The 22,966-nt window shown below is 38.8% G+C and overlaps 1 protein-coding gene and 1 non-coding gene across 2 annotated transcripts in view; one reads left to right on the top strand and one right to left on the bottom strand.

Moving 5' to 3' along the window:
* The window catches only part of NOX3 (NADPH oxidase 3), a 40,774-nt gene that overhangs the window by 2,852 nt on the left and 14,956 nt on the right, over nt 1–22,966 (top strand). Inside the window, exons 4-10 of the mRNA XM_054989472.1 lie at nt 1,752–1,836; nt 9,486–9,631; nt 11,069–11,250; nt 11,809–11,938; nt 15,482–15,574; nt 18,928–19,181; nt 21,744–21,906. Coding sequence (XP_054845447.1) covers nt 1,752–1,836; nt 9,486–9,631; nt 11,069–11,250; nt 11,809–11,938; nt 15,482–15,574; nt 18,928–19,181; nt 21,744–21,906 — 1,053 coding nt within the window. The remainder of the gene's footprint in view (nt 1–1,751; nt 1,837–9,485; nt 9,632–11,068; nt 11,251–11,808; nt 11,939–15,481; nt 15,575–18,927; nt 19,182–21,743; nt 21,907–22,966) is intronic.
* Nucleotides 915–984, bottom strand: TRNAV-GAC (transfer RNA valine (anticodon GAC)). The gene has a single exon. It is a non-coding gene; the product is annotated as a tRNA-Val (tRNA).

Genomic DNA, 22,966 nt, shown 5'->3' with positions numbered 1-22,966 from the left:
ATGTTGTTCATATTAGACCAGATTTTAGACAAGAGTGCTAGAAACACACATTCAATAATCTGAAAGAAACTATAGCATTTAATGTCCAGCAGGCTGCTATACTTGGGGGGGGGGGGTCAATATGTCATAGGCTCATTACAATGTAGCAAATATTATCATAGTATTTCTAAAGCATAGTATTCAGACAAGAATCAGTATGGAGCATAGTATTTTGTTAAAGCAAAGCTAGAAAGTGAGGTCAATCATTATTGTCAACTAGCAGGAAAAGGCAAAGAGGATAGCTAAGGAGTAACTTTGATGGAATCATTGGATATGGTAAACATAAGGGCAACTAAAGCTATCAAGGGCTGAAGCACTACCTCTATGAAGACAGGCATTTGGAGTTTTTAAATTAGAAAAAAAGATGGCTGAAGGGAGATATGATAGGGATGTTTTGTCGCATCATGTGACAAAAATGAATAGATAGAATTTTTTAGTCTAGGATTGCTATACAAAGGCAGGCAATGGCAAACCACCTCTGAACCTTTCTTGCCTTGAAAACCCAATGGGGTCGCATTAAGTTTGCTGCAACTTGACAGGGGAAAATATAAAGGAACTTGGGTTCACTTAATGAATCTGAGCGGCAATAAATTCACAACAGGCAAAGGTTAGTATTTCTTCACACAAAATATAATTAATTTATGGAAGCTCAGCCGCTAACTTAGACAGATTTAAAAGATAGATCAAGATGGGTAGCCATGTTAGTCTGTCTGTAGCAGTAGAAAAGAGCAAGAGTCCAGTAGCACCTATGAGCTTTCGTGAGCTATTATACTGAAACAGACGATTAATCAAACATGGTCAGTATTATTTACTCAGACTCTCCCAGGTCTCAGGCTCAGGTCTTTCACATCATCCACTACCTGATCCTTTTCAGCTGGCAATACCAGGGATTGAACCTGGGACCTTCTGCATGTCAAGCAGAGGCTCTGCCACTGAGCCACAGCCCTCCCTATAATATCAATATTATATTTTAACCATGATGGCAAAAGGAAACTCATTTTCAGATGCAGTCTATCACTGCATACCAGTTAGTAGAGGCAGCAATAGAGGACTTCCTTGCCTCACTCTGCCCTTTCCCACTGTTTGGTCCCAGTGGGAAACTGAATGCCACACTAGGTGGTTGTTTCATATGATCAAGCAGTATTGTTGTTATTTTTCAATAGGACAGAACATTCACAAAATATATATTCACCACACAAAAGAATCAGGGCAAATTCATCCAGCTGTAACTTTATCAGGACCTGCATTATAATATCATGATAGCTTTATCTACGTTCACAAGTGTGAGACCTAAAAGCTTAATTGAGTCTTGATTGGCATCTGTCAGCTGATAGATTACAGCCATGATGCCTTCTTTAGGTTCTTGTTGGGTCACTTACAACATCTTTAAACATCTTTTCAGTCCTTTTTATCCGATATGACTTGGAATAAAGGAACCCAGAAACGGGGAGAGCAGCAGTCTGTAACATGTTGTTCTTAGCACCATCCTCTCAAAACTCTTCTTTCTTTGAAGAACCAATGTTGTCAAACTAGTTTAAAGTTGTAATGTAGATGTGCCCACTGTTCAGAATATGCTATGTGTTGATTAGGAGATTGCTGAATTTTTGACAAATCTTCACCCAATTGAACATATTTTACAGTAAAATTGTCCACAAACCAGTACTGCCATAAACATGAGCATGATTTTTAAATAGATTTTTATTTTTCTCAAGTGTTACAGAGGAATATTGAGAAGACAGCTTGACAAAAATATCACATTTCACAAGACTGTGGCTTACGGAGTAGCTGTAAATGCAAGTAAGTTTTTAAGTTTGCCTTCTGCAGCACTAGCTGAGAGTGCTTAGCTTGCATTCCTGTTAAGGTACCTGTTCCCTCCAGTGTTCCATTATAAAGCACATCCTAAGCTTGCATAGATTGGTTATTCTGCAGCAACTGGACATTCCTAATAATACATAAGCATGCTGCAAAATGTTTATTACTCCCCTAATTGCTTTCCTTAAGAAAACCCTTCTGGGGAAATGTACAGTATTGCTGACTTGAGCACTGCTATTGAGTAGCTTGTTTTGTTGTTTCTTCAGATTTTTAGCACACCCCATCCCAAAGCTTCAGAGTAGATAACAAAAACAAACAATATTAACCTAACAGAATAAGATTGCATCGAATGAACTCCAACTGGTACCTTTAATCTAAAGAAAGTTAAGCACACTTGTTTAAATGCAAACCCATAAAGTCAGCATTCTAATAACAACATGGAAATACTGCCACTTCTGCTTTTGTTTTCAATTAAAATGATGAAATTGAGATATAAAGTATTTGACAATTTTGCCCTAAGGCACTTCCTATCCTGTAGATAAGTCCCAGAGACACATTTAGGTTGGGGGGGTTACTCCCCCCCACCCCCCTCCACGCACACACACACATGACTCAACTGAAAATTGCTCCTTCTTCTGGAAAGAGGAGATTCAGAATCTCTACTCAGAAGATTGAATTGGTTGCAACTCCATAGAGTCATGGAATATAAAGAAGTAATTTTTTTCCTTCTTCCCTTTTTAAAAAAATTTATTGTTAGCAAGGAAAAGAAAAGAAAGGAGGAGGAAAATACAAAAAGAAAATCATTACAAAGTTTAAGAAAAAAATACAAAAGGAGAAAAACCAGTGTTAACCTTGTCATCCAATAACATTATAAATAAAAGCCATCTTTATCAGCTCTTAAATATTCTTGATTTATACTTCTACACTTACGTATTATTTTAGACATGAGAGCAATTTTCAAGGTTTTCATAATCCAGTCGTTCGTATGGGGGCAATAGAAGAGCTATACAAAATGTTACACATTGTCTTGCAACAGTTAACAAGCTCCAGCCAAAAAGGTTCTATTTTAGAACAACTACAAAGAACATGTAATAACTTTGTCTGGCATGAGTGAGATCTCCAACATATATCCTGGTATCTAGGGAATACATGAGAGAAGCTATAGGGTGACAGCTGAAATAAGTGTTTGATATACATGTATCCATAACCATTCCCAAAGACCCTTTGGTAGCTCTAAATGCTTTATTCCAATTTACAACGTATCTAAGATTTTTGAGGGAGGGAGATAGAAAAGCAATAAATTGTCCCACATTTTACATTGTATTTCCAGTTGTACATGTGAGTTTGAATGCTCAAGAAATATCTCCATTTTAAGATGGATGGCTCAAGAATGCTGTATAACAGCTGTTCATATTCTTGCCCTCAGCAGGATATATGGAACAACTCCAACATGGCATTATTCCCATTAGGATCAGTCAGCTGAATTTTTGTTCTTTGTATTAGTAAAAACCTCAGACACGTATGGAATGCTGAACATTTTACAGTGCTCTTGGATGATATATTTATCTATCATATTCAGCAATTTATCAGTTTATTTTCATCTTAAGAATGGATTTCTGAAGAATGTGCACATTTTCCTCTTAATTCACAAGTTATTCCAGGAATATAAATCCATTAATTCTACTTGTTTTAGTTTTCTCATGGACCAACTCAATGTGCATCACAGTATAGATCTTTTCATTTAAAAAAAAAACTGATGGAAATCTTCACTGATGAAATCTTATATGCCTGTTTACTTGGAAGTAAGTCCCATTGTGTTCACTGGGGCTTACTCTAAGGTGCGTGTGCTTAGGATTGAAGTAATAATTTCACTTAAATACAGCTGAGGATTCAATTTGTGAAATCCCTTGCAAGCTCACACTGAAACACTAAATACGATACCTGGTGAAACAGTAGATATATCTAAAATTAATCAGTAGAAATCCATTTGTGGCATGTTGGATGGGAGTAGGAGGGTATACCAAGGAAAAGCAGGTGTATGTTTTATCTTGGGTTGGTACAGATGCAATGCTAGCTATCCTAGAACTATTGTTAAAGAACCAAGAATAATCCAAAGGATCACAACTTCCTCGATGTCTTCACTTCTCCATTTTCTCGTACAAATCCCCCTTTCTCTCATTGTGGCTCTGAACCATGATTCACCTTGTATGCTCAGGCATTAACCATTAGCCCTAATCCAGGGTATGAACCTATTCCAGTAGTGTATGCAAAAGACAGTGGGTTGGATCCAAGGGAACAGAGGTTTCTACTGTCACAGAAAGGGTGGGTGATTTTTGACAATTCTCCTTCCCAATGCAGTTCCTCACTTCAAGTTCAAACCCCTTTCTGTTCCTGAAATTTCCTTTTCCCTCATGAATAACATTTCTGGGAGCTCAGTGGGCTGCAGCAGGAGTGGGGAGGTGGGAAAGTTTGTTTCCACTGGCAAAAGTGTCTTATGCTGGTAGAACACAAACTTTGGATCTAGCACAATTAGCTTCATTTGCTATTGAATTGTTTTTGTTAGACATTGGTACTTGAGTCAGCAATATACATGCCTATACATTGATTGATTGTAATGGGAATACTAAAAGTAGTTAATTAGAAGGCAACTAAAACTTCAACACAACTATTAACCCAAAGACACATGCAGAAAGACCGAAAGGGTTTTTTTCTTCTCATGAATTACTATGTGTACTAATTCAATAAGAGCTGTATATGATTCTCTGAATGAAAACAGATTAATCAAATGTAGCTGGTTTAACTTTTCTGTTTTTGCTTCTTTATTTGCTCACTGTATAGGTAGGTAATAATATGTAATTACAGCTCATTTCTATGTCCCCTCTCTCCTACCCAGTAAAAGAACCCAGTGATGAGCTAGATGCAAATTAAAGGCCAGCATGCAACAAAGTAACAGATGTAAACTTACACATAATCATGTACCTGGCATCAAAATCTTTCTTTTCCATAACTCAAAATATACAGGCAGATTTTGAGTGCAAGGAATGCTATAGCTAACATGCACATCACTTATCAACTTCAAAGCCTGCTTCATTCACAGTTACAGAAGGGGCAGTTCTGTGTGCACATTCCTTTACATCCCATTGAAGTAAAGGAGAGGGATTGGAAAGAGCACTAGGCATACACTGGGTCTAGGATGATGGTTCAGATTCTAAGTAAGTAGCACTGAAATAAATTTATATTTACCTTAACACTGAGGAAACCATGTCCCTTATGCGCATGCACATCTCTGCATTTTGGAAGGGAGTCAGTGAAAAAAGAAGAGAATAATACAGTGAAAAATAGAATGATTCCTTCATAATTCCTTGAATGTTATGTATAGAATGATTGTGAAATTCTTATCCCTCCAGTTTCAATCCCAAAATTAATGTTTCAATTTTACTTTTCATTTCTATGAATTAAACATTTGGTTTTTTACCTCCATTCAGTTTTCTGTTTCATTATACCAGAGTTAGCATTCATACACAGGCACACATGGACGGATGGATCTACCCTGAGCTGGATAACCCAGGCATGGCCAATCTTATCAGATCTCAGAAGCTATGCAAGATCAGCCTTAGTTAGTAGTTGAATGGGTAACCTCCAACAAAGACCAGAGTTTCAGAGGCAGGCAGTGGCAAACCACCTCTGTTAGTCACTTGCCATGAAAACCTTACAAGGAGTTGCCATAAGTCAGCTATGACTTGACAGCACTCTCGACCACATGTATGTATATGTGCGTATCCCTCTCTTGGATACACACCTTAACGTGGTGAGAAGGTTTGAGTGTCAGTGAATGCCATCAATAATTTTAAGGTTGGCAGTGAAGAAATTGAAATTGTTAAAGATTTTCTATTCCTTGGCTCAATCATCAACCAAAAGGAAGAGTGCAACCAGGGCCAGTGCATCTATGGAGGCAAGTGTGGCAATTGCCTCGGGTGCAGAGGCGCCAGAAGGGAGCCATGGGTGGGTGCACACACTGCAGAGCAACTGAGTGGGAGGGCTGGGAGGACGCACACATGCCAAGTATTCCCCCCTATCTCCTGCCTGTCGCCTCACAAACTGTAAAGAAGTGGAGGAAAAGTGATAAGTTTCTTTTGGGGGACCTGGTGGGGATGGGATGGAATAATGACAGAAGATAATAAAGGGGAAGGGAAAGGAGAAAGCAGGAAGGATCTAGAGAAACAGCTGTGCCTCAGGGTGTGCATTTTGAATGAGCTGCTGAAGACGCAAATCCTTCTTCCAGGCACAAGCCTGCTGGACACGAGGGCACCCAAAGACCATTCTGGGGTGGGCTGCTTCTGCTCTCTCCCAGAGTGCCCTTGTGGCAGGGGGTGGGGAGAGGTGCTTGTGCCTGGAAGAAGGATTTGCATCTTCAGCAGTTCATTCAAAGTGCATACCCTGAGGCGCAGCTATTTCTCTAGGTCCTTCCTGCTTTCTCCTTTCCCTTCCCCTTTGCTTTCTTCTGTCATTATTCTGTCCCATCCCCCCCCCAGTCCCCCAAAAGAAACTTATCACTTTTCCTCCGCTCCTTTCCAGTTTGTGAGGTGACAGGCAAGAGATAGGGGGGGAATGCTTTGGGGGTCCATCCCCACACACAAACATACACGTTCAGAGAGGGCAGTGAGCAGCAGCAGAGAGGGGAAGGCGTCTCCTACATTTCCCAAGAAAACTTGTGCAACCCTTGTCTCATTTGGTCTGGCACTATGTTGCCTTGTGCTGCCGCTGCTAGCACACAGCTGCGGGCCAGGCATGGCAGATGGCCGGGGTGGTGCAGGGAAACTGAGCAGTCTGGGTGTGTGCGCACATGGGCGTGCGGGGGCGGCAACAGCCCTGAAGCTACCCCTGACCTCAGGTGCCAGAAACTGTGGCACTGGCCCTGAATACAACCAAGAAATCAGACTTGGCAGGGCAGCCATGAAGGAACTAGAAAAGATGCTTAAAGATAAGGATGTGTTGCTGGGGATCAAGACCAAAATAATGCATGCCATGATACTCCCCATTACTACTGATGGAGGTGAGAGTTGGACAGTGAGGAAAGCTGACAGGAAGAAAATTGATTCATTTGAGAGGAGGAGAATTTTACAGATACCATGGATGGCCAAACCTCCCCCCCCCCACCACCACCAAAAAAAAATAAGTGGGTTCTAAATCAAATCAAGCCTCAATTCTCCCTAGAAGCTAAAATGACAAAATTTTGGTCATGTCATGACTCATGAGAAGACAAGACTCACTGGAAAAGTCAAAATCAAAAAGAGTCCAGTAGCACCTTTAAGATTAACCAATTTTATTGTAGCATAAGCTTTCGAGAACCACAGTTCTCTTTGTCAGATGCATGGAGGGCAGAAGGAAACTGGTCAAATATAGAGGAGGAGAGGGGAGGAGGAGGAGAGGGGGGATGTAAACAACTCCTTTGATATGGAGATGTGGACAGCTCCTTTTGGTGTGGGGATCAGTTTGCTTGTGTAAAGTTTCAAAGGAGTTTGCCGTGTTAGTCTGTAGTAGCAAAATCAAAAAGAGTTCAGCAGCACTGCAGCACAAGCCCTCGATAACCACAGTCCTCCCCGCCAGATGCATCTGACAAAGAGAACCGTGGTCCTCGAAAGTCCACGCCAGGTGCCACTAGACTCCCCCTGACCCCGCCTCTGTAAAGGAAATCAGTTACCTGTGATAATGAGATAACCATTCATAGTCCCTATTCAGTCCCAGCTTGACAGAGTCAAATTTGCATATGAATTCATCATTATCACAGGTAACTCATTTCCTTTACAGAGGCGGGGTCAGGGGGAGTCCAGTGGCACCTGGCGTGGGCTTTCGAGGACCACGGTTCTCTTTGTCAGATGCATCTGGCGGGGAGGACTGTGGTTATCGAGGGCTTGTGCTGCAGTGCTGCTGAACTCTTTTTGATTTTGCTACTACAGACTAACACAGCAAACTCCTTTGAAACTTTACACAAGCAAACTGATCCCAACACCAAAAGGAGCTGTTTGCATCTCCATACCAAAGGAGTTGTTTACATCCCCCCTCTCCTCCTCCCCCCCTTCCCCCCCTCTCCTCCTCTATATTTGGCCAGTTTCCTTCTGCCCTCCATGCATCTGACGAAGAGAACGTGGTTCTCGAAAGCTTATGCTACAATAAAATTGGTTAGTCTTAAAGGTGCTACTGGACTCTTTTTGATTTTGCTACTACAGACTAACACGGCTAACTCCTCTGGAAAAGTCAAGACAGTGAGGAAAGATGAAAAGTAGTAGGAAAAGAGGAAGATCCAAAATGAGATAGCTTGACTCAATAAAGAAAGCCACATCCTCCCGTTTGCAAGATCTGAACAAGGCTGTTCACAATAGGACATTTTGGAGGTCTCTCATTCATAAAGTCACCATAACTCAGAAGCAACTCAATAGCACATAACACACACACAAGTATGTTTATATGTATGTATGTAGGTAAGTTTTCCAGTTTTTATTTCTTGATCTCCCTGTCCACTCCTGATCCCTCCCACAGCTTTGCTTTACAGAAACCAAGATTTTGAAGGCTTGGCAATATTGTTGCCTAGCAAACCCCAAGAGCCAAAAAGAATTCAGAGGGTATTCTTTTCTGAAAGCTACAAGAATTTCTGTTATTTTAGTAGTTTTAATCCCCTGAGGATTTTTTGTTAGCTTTCAGATTTTCTCCAACTATGAGACTTCCTTCAGATGTGTAGCAAAATACCCTGACTGTCCCTAGCTCCACTTTGTGGCTCTATTGATTGTATCTTTTATGGCATGGTTTGTAAATAGATAGAAATAAAACAGCATAAATGATGTATAATTCTATATATTCCATAAAATGCATATTAAAATCACACATATGTACATAAAGTAAACATACCAAAACTACAGTGAAAAATGGGAAACTAAAAATTATAAGTGAATATAAAAAAGAAATTAAATGAGGAATATCATCCTGAGTTACATATTACAAATGGAGAAGTTTCATATTGCCGCATGCAAATGTAATCATATATCTAATAGCCCAGGGTTCCCCAACTGTGTGGATTAAAATATTTGCAATGGACCACCTAGGACTAAGGTAAAGGTTTCTGCAAACAAGGGGAAACTACCAAAGGAAAGAGCAGTGGAGTAAAGCAGGCAAACCAATAGGAGGGTGGGGATAAGGGTAGTCATTTGTTTGTTTGTGGTTGTTTGTTTGTTTATGTGCAAAATTTATACCCTGCTTTTCTGCCTTCATCAGGTCCACCCAGGAGGCTATCAGATTAAAAACATACATAATAAAATATGTCTTAAAAACCATTAAAATCAAACCAAAAAACACCTTATTAAAACAACTAAAATGAAAGCTAAAATACACATATAGAAACATAAAAATAGCAACAGGCATTCAAAGGAGGAAGGAAGGTTGGGCAGGAAGAGTTGATGGGCTGAAAAAAGGTAAAGACCTGGCACATGAAGGAAAGGAAGATCAGGGGAAGCAGCAACAGCAAGACACAGGGAAGCCAAAGGCAAGCGAGCAAGGGGGAGGGGGTCAAGAAAAGCAAAGTTCTGTTTATTTCCAGTATCCTCATGTCATAATTTTTATTTTGTACAACTATGTCTTTACAGCCATTCATATCATTGCACATTTGATCAACATAGAGCGATATCACCTTAGCCATTCAAAACAAGCAGGAGAATTAAACAACAAACTGTCCAGCATTGGCAAGAACCCCAATGAAAGTTACTTGAATCCTATCAGGAATTATGACACAGTAAGCTGGCATTTATGTTGGTCGGTTGGTGTTTCTCATCAGATCTCCACCCACTCCACACACATCCTGTGTCAGAAAGGTCAAGAGAGGTGCAGCTAATACAAAAGTTTAGTTAAAAACTTGGCATTTTTGCCCAGTAGGGCCACACAGGTGTCTCATTGTACATAACTGTAGTAATCCAGTGGGAAATATGTACCTATCAGAGCTTTCCACTTTTCCCTATTACACTACCGTGCATGCACATGCATGCATCTTCGCTATTGAAATTCCATGATTTATTTAAAAGCCTGTAGTATGGAACACATGGACAAGTATAAGGAAGAGCAGATCTTAAAGTTCAATCTTTGACAGTGATTGTTAAACTCTAAAATGAGCTCTGCAGTAAGTTCTAAGCAGAAATGTGTGAGATGAGGGCTAAAGAGGTCAGCAAGACCTACCCAACAACTCTGAAGCAAATATTTTCTTCCAGAAGAACATGAGAGAAAAAATAGGAACAGGGAGGTCTCAGATAAAGCAATGAAAAGGAAAAGATGTGAGAGAGCCAGAAAAGAAAGCCCTTAGTGATACACCATGTCTTATTCTGAAAGAAGAGTAATATGGCATTGTGAACATGTTCCTTAGCAGCACACTCATTTCTCTTTCTCAAAATGTCCAGATGAGATGGAATGCTAGGAATGTAGTTTTCACACTACATACCTGCTTCCAGAATATCGCAAAACGTAGCGCAAAAAATGCGGAAGATAGCGTCTTCTCGCGAGAGTTTTGCGCAACATCGCACAAAACTCTCGCGAGAAGACGCTATCTTCTGCATTTTTTGTGCTACGTTTCGCAATGTTCTGGAAGCAGGTATGTAGTGTGAAAACGGAATGGATCTCCACTTTTTAAAAAAAATGATAATTAGCACTGTGGCAGCCCCTCTCCGCCATTCAGATCAGATCCACAGCAAAAAGAAAGCAAAAATCTCTTGGGTGGTATTTGACTTGGGAAATGGTTTGGGCAGGATTTTAAGCTACCCTCTCCCACATAAACGTACATTATAGTCTTGATTCAAATATGGGGCGCCTGTCAAGAAAAAACGCTCCGAGATCCATTTGCAGATCTGTTTGCACAGTTAGATTATTCATTGCTGTTTTGATCATTAGCTTTCTGCTTCATCAACCCTTGCTGTAATAATTTCTTCTCTTTAGGAACACTCTCATGTAGCAAAATAGGCAGTGCTGAGATTGTATAATTTCCTCTTTTCATTTCATAGAAGCAAATAAATTGCAGCTAATATTTTCACAAATTTCAGGCACAAACCTAGGTGAAAATAGTAGTGTTTTTAAAATTAATTCCTCAGAGTATCTCATTTTTAATTTTTGTTTCACACATTCCTTTTATGATGAAATCACAATATTAATTTAGTCTTCCTGTAAAACACTTTATTCTCCTTTTTAGAATGCAATAACTGAAATACTAACAACAACTGCTGGAATGACTGGACTCCTGATCACTGTTTCTTTCATTCTGATCATGACCTCATCCAGAGATATCATTACCCGATCATTCTATGAAGTGTTTTGGTACACACACCACTTATTCGTTGTTTTCTATATTGGTTTGGTTCTCCATGGTATGGGGTGAGTATAGATATGTGTTATATGGCATGATTTTATATCCATCATTAATATTATTATGAGGGGTACCCTTGATCAAAGGGTGGCATAGAAAAAAGCCCTACAAGGAGGCAAGACAGTTGCTATCTCATCTGTGTTCTCCTGAAACCTAATAAAGTTTCTTAAGCTTCTGTCTGTATAATGCTTATGGAAAGTACCATTATTAAATTACAGCTGACATGGTAACCCTCCTAAGCAAGTGGCTAACAGAAGAGGTTTGACATTGTCTGCCTCTACCTAAGGGACCCTGGGCTTCCTTGGTGGCCTCCCATCCAAGTACTAACCAGGGCCAACCCTGCTTAGTAAGCAAGATCTGACAAGATTGGGCTAGTCTGGGCCATCCAGGTCAGGGCATCTGTGTGGTACTATTTGTAAAAATGCTAAGGCTTTGATACTGACTAGAACCAAATTTCCATGATTCTTGGAGGTGATTTTTAACAATAATAAAAACAAAACAGAAACAGCTTTTTTGACTCAGATCTAGGTTTATGCATTGTATTTGTTTTTTTTTTTCCTGTTTAGACGGTTTATCCGTGGTCAGACTCCTCAGAGTCTGTTGCTGCACAATGTCACTTATTGTAAAGATCACTATTTGGAGTGGGAGACAACAGCTCAGTGCCCTGTGCCACAGTTTTCTGGAAATGACCCTGTGGTAAGAATGACACTTGCATCATGCATATTTCATTATTAAAATGGTTACTGTGCATTGTGAGGCTCTAAATTAAGCCAAGATCATGGGCCACTGCAGGTGTTATTCTTCCTTTGTCATTAATTAGTGATTACTGAACACACATCAGTTTAGTTTGTGTTATGTTCTCCAGTTACGAATAGGGAGCCAAGTTTTTGTTAATTGTTTTGTTTGTTCATCAGCAGTCTGAGTCTGTTAGGTTACTTTTCACATATTCAAACACTACAGTTAAGTACAATGCAGTCAGTAGTGTTTCACATATGTACATTCTCACACAGCATGATGAGAGTTCTAGCCCCCCCCCCCCCACACACAGATCTGTTTCACTGGATGCCACTGGGCAGCCAACTGTATAAATGTGAGCAAGTCATCAGTCAGTCAGAGTTTACAAATAAACACTTTATTAGTATTGTCTTACCATTTAGTCTCCATTTCAGGCTCTGCTAGGTTACTTACTGCATGGTCATTTTCACATAGTCTTATGGCTCATTCACTCTCATGTCATTTAATTATGTGACCATCTGTGACCCTGATAAAGAATCAATTTCACATACTGTGTAGATGTGAGACCATAATGTAAATCAAAACAACTGACAATGGTGTAATCTAAAAAGCACCAAAAAGGGAAAGCAAGACAGATAAAATATTTCTTTCAAAATATCCATCACGTTTTATCTTACCCTTTCCCATTCAAGACAGTGTACATGGTTCTTCTCTCCCTCTTAGCTATCCTCACAACAGCTCTGTGAAGTAGTTAGCCTGAGTGTGAATACCAAGGCCAAGGTAACTCATTAAAGTTCATGGTTGAGTTGATCCATGTTCCTTTTTAAAGTGCCTAGCTTTTAAACTTTTTATTATTCTTTCTTTTTTTTTCCCCTTCCCTTTTCTTTTTTTCTTTCTGGTAATCAAATGGAAAATCAGCAAGCTAGCCAAGGAACTGAGTTAAGCACCTCTTTACAAGATTTACAGAGTTTTGTTTTGTTCTGAAATGGTTACTGAGTGTACAATGCTGTCTTCACATATAGGGAAGAGCATCACAGATTTTACGAGGCTTCCCTACTAATGATGCTAATCTGCCGTTATTGTACAAAAGCCTGAATCCCCAGTCCCCATCTTCAACCCATTCAAGAGCATTTAATTTCAATATTAATGATTTCATCACCTTGGCAAAAGGCAAGCATCCTGAATACAAGGAAAGAAACTTGGTCACTCAACAGGCCATCAAAGGCTATTCATTTCCAACAAAAGGACACTTTAAAGATAACACTTTATACAGCTGCTTGCGAAAGGATCAAAGGAGCATATTTGAAAGCCTCCACTGAATTCTCAGAGAGGATATCAAATAGTTTAAAAATTCCTCACCAGGGTTTTCATGTCTGTCTAATACAAACAGAAAAAAGAAAGTCCTTTGCGTTTCCTTTTCTTTAGCAAGTAATTAGGCCAATGATCTACTTTTCATCACTGACATTTTACACGAAGCACCACCATGGCTTCATAAGCCTAAGTGAATGTTTCCACAGGTAACATGTAGGTTTATGCATCTAACAAAAATGGGCTCTAGCCCATTAAAACACATGCTTTCTTTTCATTTTTAGCTCAATGATCAACAATTTTGCCATGTAGCAGAATGTGGATTCAAGGCAGTATAGTCCTTTAAAGGGGAATCACATTTTAATGGTGCCACTTCTATTAGATGACACTCTTCTGATCACATTGTACAGTGTACACTTGATTTTTCTTTATATATGCATTGAGTAATTATCATGTTACATTCAGCACATGTACAACTGAACATGTATTAAAACTCCACATTCATCCAGGTCCTAGTCCTTTTTTATTTTTTAAAGTGAATGCATGTTGGCTTTTTCTTACACACTGATGCACACACATACATGCAGGGTATATGTGCATTCATAGCAACATGCACACAGGGCCTATGTCACTATTACATGCAGTGATGCTAGGAATCCCAAACGACCCATCAGCTTCCCTGTCCATATTCTGTCTCCTCAAGTATCATGGCTAAATAGCAAAGTGGCTTGAAGGAAGCATCATCCAACAATAACAATTAATGGTGCTGCAGAGCAGCTTTCTGATAAATGTATAGATAATTGATTCTAAAAATCAGTTTCAATCCAAGCACTTGAGCTAAACAGAGTTACAGGGTAATTAAAAACAACAGTTTTCCATACCTTTGCTGGTAAAAATAAGCCACTGTAAGTTTTATATACTACAACTAAGATGTGAAAATGAATGCTTACACTTTTTAAACATCTTCCATCTTCCATTATATCTAATTATCTAAAGCTGTTGCAGTTCAGCCAAACAGAATTACTAGTTAATATAAATGGCTAGCTAAGTAGTTTTGATCAATAGGGTGATCAGTATATATGACCAGGAAGTGCCATTATCAGCTATACTATCTCAAGATCTAAGCAACTTAATGTCATAGATCTGTTAAGTATAATTACTGACAATAAAAACAGCCTAATCAATTAAATTAGAATAGGTAATTTCAGCATAACTCAACTTTTTGGGTCAATTTCTGGCCAATTCAGTACACTAGAAGTGGAAGCATAGAAAGGAAACCATCTGAAATGCTGGAAATTCCAGTCTTCCATATTCTGTCACTGACATAAATAAGAGTTAAAGTTTTATTGAGAATAAATATATGTCTCCTGAATCAGCAGCTGTGAGCCACAAAAGGGATACTTAGTGTGGATCCTCCTGCTGGATAGGGGTCCAGACAGAGTTCAAAAAGATACTGACAGTACAATCCTCCTAACCACATTAACTTATTTTAACTCAATTGACTTCAAAGGATTTAGAAAGTGCTCTGGTCGCCCCATGAGAAGAGTTTAAAATATAGCAACTAAGGCTATATTGTACTGAGATGCCTTTGCTGGATAAGATTTGCATGTAGGCTTTAGCACATGTCAACAATATGGCTAGAATGCAGGCTAATAAACTGTTTCAAGGCTGAATGCATGTTAAACACATTGTAGTCACATCTGTGCACTGCAGCAGTGGGATATAGGCTTCTATTTGTTGACCATACAGTGACAAGTAAGCAAAAAACAGCCAATGACCAACAAGGAGTCCTAGAAATAGAAAGCCTGGATTGGGATGAACAACCATATCAGCTTGTTGTGTTCTGTTATCAGGATCAACTAAAAAGCCTAGCAGAGAGGAATGCTTGTAATTACTTCAAAGCTGTCAAGGCATAATAGTTTTAGTTGGTCATCTGATCTTTTCTTATTTCCCAGTAATGGAAAACGCCACTAAACCATTACCAGATCCCAAAGCAAAGGCCAATGCATGCAATCTGGTATAATGCAAGAGCATTTCTCAGAATGTGGGATAACAACTGCCCTGATCATAGCTGAGAATTTTGGGGGTGATGTCTTAGCATTCTCTTAGCAATGGCAAGGTGGAGATGGACTGTAGTGCTCAAGAAGTTTAAATGTGTACTCCTCTATAAAATTCTGCTTATATAATTCACAACAGGCTTGGAAATGGGTCTTAAGTCCTGTGATATTATACATCTGTGAAAGAATGATTAGGCTCTGGAGGTTTCAGCAAGAAGTTGTCATTACAAAGGTGTGTATATAGTCTAAGCATTATTATCTGTGTTAAAATCAAAATGTATAGTTACCTTGCTTCATCAGAAGTAAATTCTCTGTCCTTTCTTTGTTGCTGACAGTTAATCTGTACATTTGCATGATCATATTCATGATTCTTTAGTACTGGGATCATAATATTACTTTTTAAAAAATTCAATTTTCCTACAACAGTCTGAAATTGAACTACAAGATATGCAAAATAAGCAGATTAAAAATATAGAGGGGATGTATGAACTGTAAATAGTTATGCTTCCTGGAGCAAATTGTAGCTAATATTTGAACATTTAAAGACAAATGAATCACACCTGTTCAGAGCAACCGACTGGTTTTTCTAATTGGCTGTTGTTCATTGTATCAATTGATATTAGTGTTCAAAAAGTAACAATGACAATGTCCAGATTGGCTGCTATATTTTATACCACTGCTATTATTTGAGGACAATGGCTGGAATAAGACCACTTTTTAAACATTTCCAGATTGCATTATTCTTACAGCTGCATCTGCAGATCAGTAGCAGCACTCTACCCATGAAATATTTCCTTGAAATGTGGGTGTCCATTCAAATGATGGCCAAGATCGGGTTTGGGACACTTCAGACACAGTCTTGAATTACAAAAGTTGTATTTTAGCAAAAAGGACCGGAATAAAATTCGACTATGGTCAAATCCACATTACTCATTCTAAGTCACATGTTCCCCGCATTCCCCACGCAATCCCGAGTGCCGGTCACATTACCTCATTAAACAGACGCATTTCATTCTCATTTCTCCCGAATATGTGGTCACAGGTTTTCAACGGGAGTTTCACGGTGGCCGTGAACGGGCCAATGCGCAATTTACGCGTTTTTTTTTAAAAACACTCCCCTTTCTGTCTCTCCGGCTGTTCCGAGAGTTCCTATTGGCTTATTCAACTTGCAAGTGCTCCGTAGTCTGCAAAAGACTGTTTTTGACTTCATAGCATTGGATTTATTGATTATGCTGTTTCTGAATCAAATCTGGTAGTTTGAAAAATCATTTTGGGGTGAATCCATCCTCAGAACGGACTCGCGAAACTTCCTTTTTAACTGTTTTTTTATTTTTTTTATTTTATATTACTGTAATATCAAAATTATGAAATATTGAAATAATGACACTCCAAGGAAGTGAAACTTCAGTAAAATTCAGGCACTGAACTGTCCTGCATAGGAAATGCCCACGAAAGCTTCCCACATACTTCCAAATTTCCAAAAAAGAAATGGGAGAGAGCCATCAGTGCTGTCAGTGGGGGAAAGAGAGGCATCATTATCTTCAATGATGTTTCTTTATAAGGCAAGATCGAAATAACGGAAAAGTGCGCTCAAAAAAATAAAAAATAAATGGGTGGGGGGAAAAGGTCCTGCCCAAAAAAGCAGTTTTTGAGCGGCCGTGTGACTGGAGGGACGCGCGAGAAAGACGGATTGGAAGCAGGAATGTGAACGAAGAGGAAAAAATTGCGGATTGGAGGCAAACGGAAGATATCCGATAAACATGCGGGTAATGGGTAAATGTGGATTCGACCTATACCAAGGGCGGGGGGGGGGATCAACAAAGAAAAAATACCATTCCCATGCAGAAGGCCTCAGCAAATCCTCTTTATCTCCAGAAAATTCTGCTTATGAGATAGAACTGTGTTTTGTATGCTGGCACCAGCTCTCCACTAGATAGATAGACATACAAAAAAACAAGGAGACATGAAGCATCATAGCACTGAAAGACTAATATTTTAACAAATTCACATGCATTTATATACCACTCTCCTAGACAGATTAGTGCCCCATTCAGAGCAGTGAACAGTGTTGTTATGATCCCCACAATACAGCTGGGGAGCTGGGGCTGAGAGGAGTGGCTTACCCAAGGTCACCTGCTGCTGGGGTTCAAACCAGCTGAGCGCTGATTCAAAGCTCAATCATTTAACCACTATGCTATAGAAGGTCTCATAAAGGCAACAAATTTATTAGAATCAGATTAAATTCACTCCTAGCTTCTGTTTAGACAAAACACCACCCAATCCCCAATTGTCCTCAACTGATAAGATTCATGAAATAACTTATACTGCTAAACTTAAAATTACACTTTCATTCTCTCACCTTGTGAAGGATCTATCTTTAACCATCTCTGAAAAGTGTGTGGCCGAAGTGTACAGTTCAACAGCTCATTCTGAAGCTAACCTCATAAATGCCCTGTAAGACTTTTGTATTTGAAATTGCATTGTTTCTTTTCAGTGGAGAACCTAAAGATTCAGAGCAATAAGAAGGAGGGGAAGCAGTGGTAGATCTTCACAAGAGAACAGCCCTTAAACTGGGACCCCTTGGCCCTGGGGGTTAGTTGCTGATGCTGCTGTTGTTTTATAGCAATGAAGCTGAAATTTTCAAGTGAAATAGAAGGCTCACTATTTTCAAGTGAAATAGAAGGCTCACTATTTTCAAGTGAAATAGAAGGCTCGGGTTCCAATCCAGAGTAATAATTGGTCTGGTTCAAATAACTATCTTAAAGCCTTAGGGTCACAGAAAGGTTTCTGGTAACTATGAGGGTGACATCTCTGTCATTAGAAGATGAAATAGATGGTAGTCTCTACAATGACTGGAGAAGGATATTAAAAGAGCAAAGATGCTCTCAGCTCATACAGCATACAAGAGATGAAAAAGGTAGTATGGGTTAAGAAGGCTGAGAGTCACAAGGATAAAACCTTTGATCACACGGGGCATAGGAAAATCTTCCAAATGGTTCTGCAATTAGCAAAGCAAATGAATCTAGCCAAAGAATAATAAAGTTGTAAGAAGTAACAGTAAGAAAAATAGAGATATTTGCTGCAAACGGAAGAACCTGAGGGTAACCCTAAACCAAGGGTCAAACAAATTAACTTTAACATCAGATGTGAGCGATAATAAATCTTGCATCCCAAAGCCATTTCTTATTAGAGCAAAAGATCTATGAAACTCGAGATCAAGTAGCAAGTATTCTAGTTTGATGTCTATTTACTAGCAGGATGAGCCTGCGGATGTGGTGCAATGCTGAACTCCCTTTCCTGAGCCCAATTTGATTCAGCTCAGGTGAAAAAGATCCTGCATCAGGCCTCTATTCTAAGAAGTGGGTGGACAGTGTATAGTTTCCCAAGGCTGAGACATTCACAGAAAAAACTCACAGAATCCTTTCTATTCCCTTATAGATGGGTACATGTTGTTGTTGTTTTTACTGTTTCTTGCACCAAAATAACACTTTCAGATTAGTGTAATTTTTCCTATATTAACTTTGTATTACCTTTTGATGAGCAGGACTAATATATTGTGTTGAGTATATTTTAAATCTGGCTTAGGTAGTGTCTCATTCCTCTGGAGTTCTGGAGCTTCATATGAAGAAACGTGGTTTTAAGATGGCAGCCGGTCAGTATATCTTTCTTCAGTGCCCTTCTATCTCACAGCTGGAGTGGCACCCTTTCACACTCACTTCAGCCCCTGGAGAGGAATTTTTCAGTGTACATATAAGATCAGTTGGGGATTGGACCAAAGCCCTTTTCAATGCCTTTGGAGCAGAGGAAAAAGTCTTTCAGGAGACCTGGAAACTGCCAAGGTTTGATAACTAATTATAGTATTGCAAATTGTCGTTCTTTTGTTCATTAGCTGAAGATTTGTGAAACTCTTTTACATATCAAAATGTAACATACATTATAATTATAGATGTAGCAAAATAGAGTTTTATCAGAATCTTGCTGGCAAAAAAATCAAACATCCTCTTTAATGTTTTACTTCAGGAAAGCTACTTAAATTATGTCACATATAAAACAATAATAACTTTTTTCCTATGGACACAATACCGTCAAAGATAAGCTCTTTTAAATCCCATTTTTTCCAACAGGAACATTAAGCTAACTCTTACTAGAGAATAAATTTATTATAAGGGTCACAGAAATAATATTAATTATTAATATATTATTACTTAATTATTATTAATATAATATTAATAATAATATTATATTATTTTTATAATAATATTATTATAAACTTTACTTCTAATAAACTAATTTGTCTGAGCAAACATGCTTAATTTGGTGTTGCGTTGGTTAAGGAAAGTTTTAGTTAAAAATCAGAAATGTATTTTTATACAAGTATGTCATTAAATAAGTCAGGTTAAAAAATACAAATAAAATTGCCAATGTGAAATGCAGAACTTTTGCTCAGTGCTGTGGCAACCTCTCCTTTGCTAATTTGTATATATGTATTTCTTTTAGTGACTGGGCTATGAAAAAATTTTATCTTTCCCAGAAGTTATAAAATGGTGCCAATCAGATAACAGCAGAACCAACCCTTGTCTGGAGGTGCTGGATGCTGACAATGAGGGCCAAACTAGACATGACAGCATCCACAGGTATGATCTGTGGATGCCTCCACCATTTTAAAGGGGTTTAAAAATGCCACAGCATGGTGGACCGAGGCATTCTTGTTCCTCCCCTAGTGGGGGAAGGGAAGGGGTGGGCACCATCACGTCTAGTTTGGCCCTAAGTTTTGAGGAAGACTATCACATGAGCAATCAAATGTGTGTTTTTGTACATTTGCTTTCACATATTGCAGCTTGACACAACAGCAGTGACCACTTTTCAGATACCCGCCAATCTATTAACAGTATTGAACTAAGCTATAATACAAGGCAAAGGGCCTACTGCAATAAGCAGGCTAAGTATACATGTATACTTTTTTTTTTTGGCTGCCCAAATAGGAATAAAATGTATTAAATTAAAATTCTGCATTTTAATAGCCATGTGAATTTTATGTTTCTGCAATACTAAGCAGAGTTTCTCCAACTGACTTCATTGGGCATAGACTGGAGTAACTCTACTTAGGATTTCACTGTTAATCACTTTCAATCCAGTGAATCAGGGATTAGGTTGTCAAAATATTGTGTTAAAAAATAGATGTCATTATTTGAAAAGGGCTTTTAAGAAGCTACAACCTTGTGCTAGCTACAGACAATTAATCAAGTGCAACAACTAGCAATCACCGATGAGGATGGGAATTCTTGTCTCCAACAACAGATGCATCCAGCTAAGACAATGGACAATTTTGTTTGTTTATTACTTTTATTTATTATTCTTATTTATAACGAGGTGGAGATCTGTATTCACATCCATCTGCTTGGATAAGTAAGTCTCCTTTTCTGGACTGGGGCACATTTGCTCAGCTCTGAAATTTTATTTTTACTCAAGACATTTCAATACATTTATAGATTAAATGCTAATATATCATTCCAACCCCTTTCCTCTCATTTTTATTCCTTCCCTATGTAGCAAGATATCCTCATACTGATTAGAAACATTTCCAAATTAAATCAGTTCCTCTGTGCTGTAATTTGCACAGTATAGAAAATAAGACTTTATAACCAGGATGCTTTTCAGTAAGTCATAATTAAATATGCAAATACCTCCACTAAATGTGGACATGCAATTAAATGAGTAATCAGATTTCTAAAATCCTTAAAATTGCAATGGCATGCTTAGATAAATGGCCAGGTCCCTAACCCACATGGTCTTCCTGTTCTCTTGTACTGAGATAATGTATGTGTAAAGTGCTGTCAAGTTGTAACCAACTTATGGTGACCCCAGCAAGGAGCTTTTAAGTCAAGTGAGAAGCAAATGTGGTTTGCTATTACCTTGCTTTTTAGTCTTTTCCTTGGTAGTTTCCCACCTAAGTACCAACCCTACTTAGCTTCTGAGATCTGACTGCACCATGCCACCTTCCCTCTCACTATAGTAAATAGTTTCTTTGAATCAAAATGCCACTGACTGAAATTATATGATACAAATGAACAATATGAAATGAAATGCTATATTATGTCTGATATCTTCTTTTTTCATTTGCACAGCTTTTGTAATCCTAGCCCTATTGCATTGTTGATTGAATGTCTTATGTTGTCTGATTACATTGTTTTACAGTGTGTGAACCACCTTGAGTCTCAGCAAAAAAAATGCTATAGATAAAAGTAATAAATAAATATAAATAAATAAAACTGGGTCCTTTTCCTTGTAGCAAAGGAGACTGAGTTAATGTTTTAGAAAATACATGCCTATTTATTTTGTATTTTAACACAATCAAATGCAGATGTTACAGACGTGTAAGATTAGTCTAAATGTTATTGCAGACTAGCTGTGGACGGACCTTTTGGAGCTGCAGCAACAGATGTCTTTCAATATCAAATCAGCGTATGCATTGCAGCAGGAATTGGAGTTACTCCCTTTGCTTCCATCCTGAAATCCATCTGGTATAAGTGTTATACTCTAAATACAGAACTGAGTCTAGAAAAGGTAGGTAATACCTTAGTTATTAATTTCATTTGTAAAAATACCTTTATACTTTCTGCAAGATTCTTAATAAGTATTGACCATCTTTATAATAGTGAGCTAATATACTGATTCTGTGACATCCGGTATACAACAAGAGATAGATCTACAAGGCAAGCACTCCTACCAGCACTTCATAGAAACAAAGAGTGGAAGGAATCCCAAGGGTTATCTAGTCCAACCCCTTCACAATGCAGGACATTCACAGCTATCTCCCCCCTCACTCCCCCACGGACAACTGCTCTATGCCCAGAGGAAGATAAAAACCCCTCCAGGATCCATGGCTAATCTATCTTGGAGGATAATTCCTTCCTGACCACAAAGTGGCGATCGGCATTATCCTGGGCATATAAGAAAGGGTATGAGAGCCTAGCTCTGGCTAATCTCTTCATTCGCTCCTGATCTGGCTAAATTCATACTGAATCACAGAATCAACATTGCTGTCAGATGGCCATCTAGCCTCTTCTTAAAAACCTCCAAAGAAAAAGAGCCCATTAGCTCCCAAGGAAGCCTGTTCCACTGAGGAACTACTCTGTCAGGAATTCTTCCTAACTCCAAAAATTCTTTTGATTTAATATAACCTGTTGGTTCTGGTCTGTCCCTCTGGGACAACAGAAAACAATTCCGCTCCATCCTTTAGGAGACAGCCATTCTCATACTTGAAGATGGTAATCATATCACCTCTTAGTCATCTCTTCTCCAGGCTACACACACCCAGCTCCTTCAACCTTTCCTCATATGACTTGATCTCCAGTCCCCTCACCAACTTTTTTGCCCTCCTCTGGACATGTTCCAGCTTGTCAACATCCTTCTTAAACTGTGGTGCCTAAAACTGAACACAGTACTCCAAGTGAGTTCTAATCAGAACAGAGTAGAGTACTTACTTGTAGAAGGTAAGTGGTGAAATAGTCTCTGTCTCCAAATCCTGATTTTAAAAAATGTCTATTTCTAAAACAGCCTGCCACCTCTCTGTTATTTGAGGACCATTGTAGGTGATCACTGGATCATTGTTATCAGCAACAGT

The sequence above is a fragment of the Eublepharis macularius genome, chromosome 1 (assembly GCF_028583425.1).
Source record: "Eublepharis macularius isolate TG4126 chromosome 1, MPM_Emac_v1.0, whole genome shotgun sequence".
Taxonomy (NCBI): domain Eukaryota; kingdom Metazoa; phylum Chordata; class Lepidosauria; order Squamata; family Eublepharidae; genus Eublepharis; species Eublepharis macularius.
The sequence above is the reverse complement of the archived record's forward strand: the minus strand, read 5'-3'. Positions and strand labels throughout refer to the sequence as shown.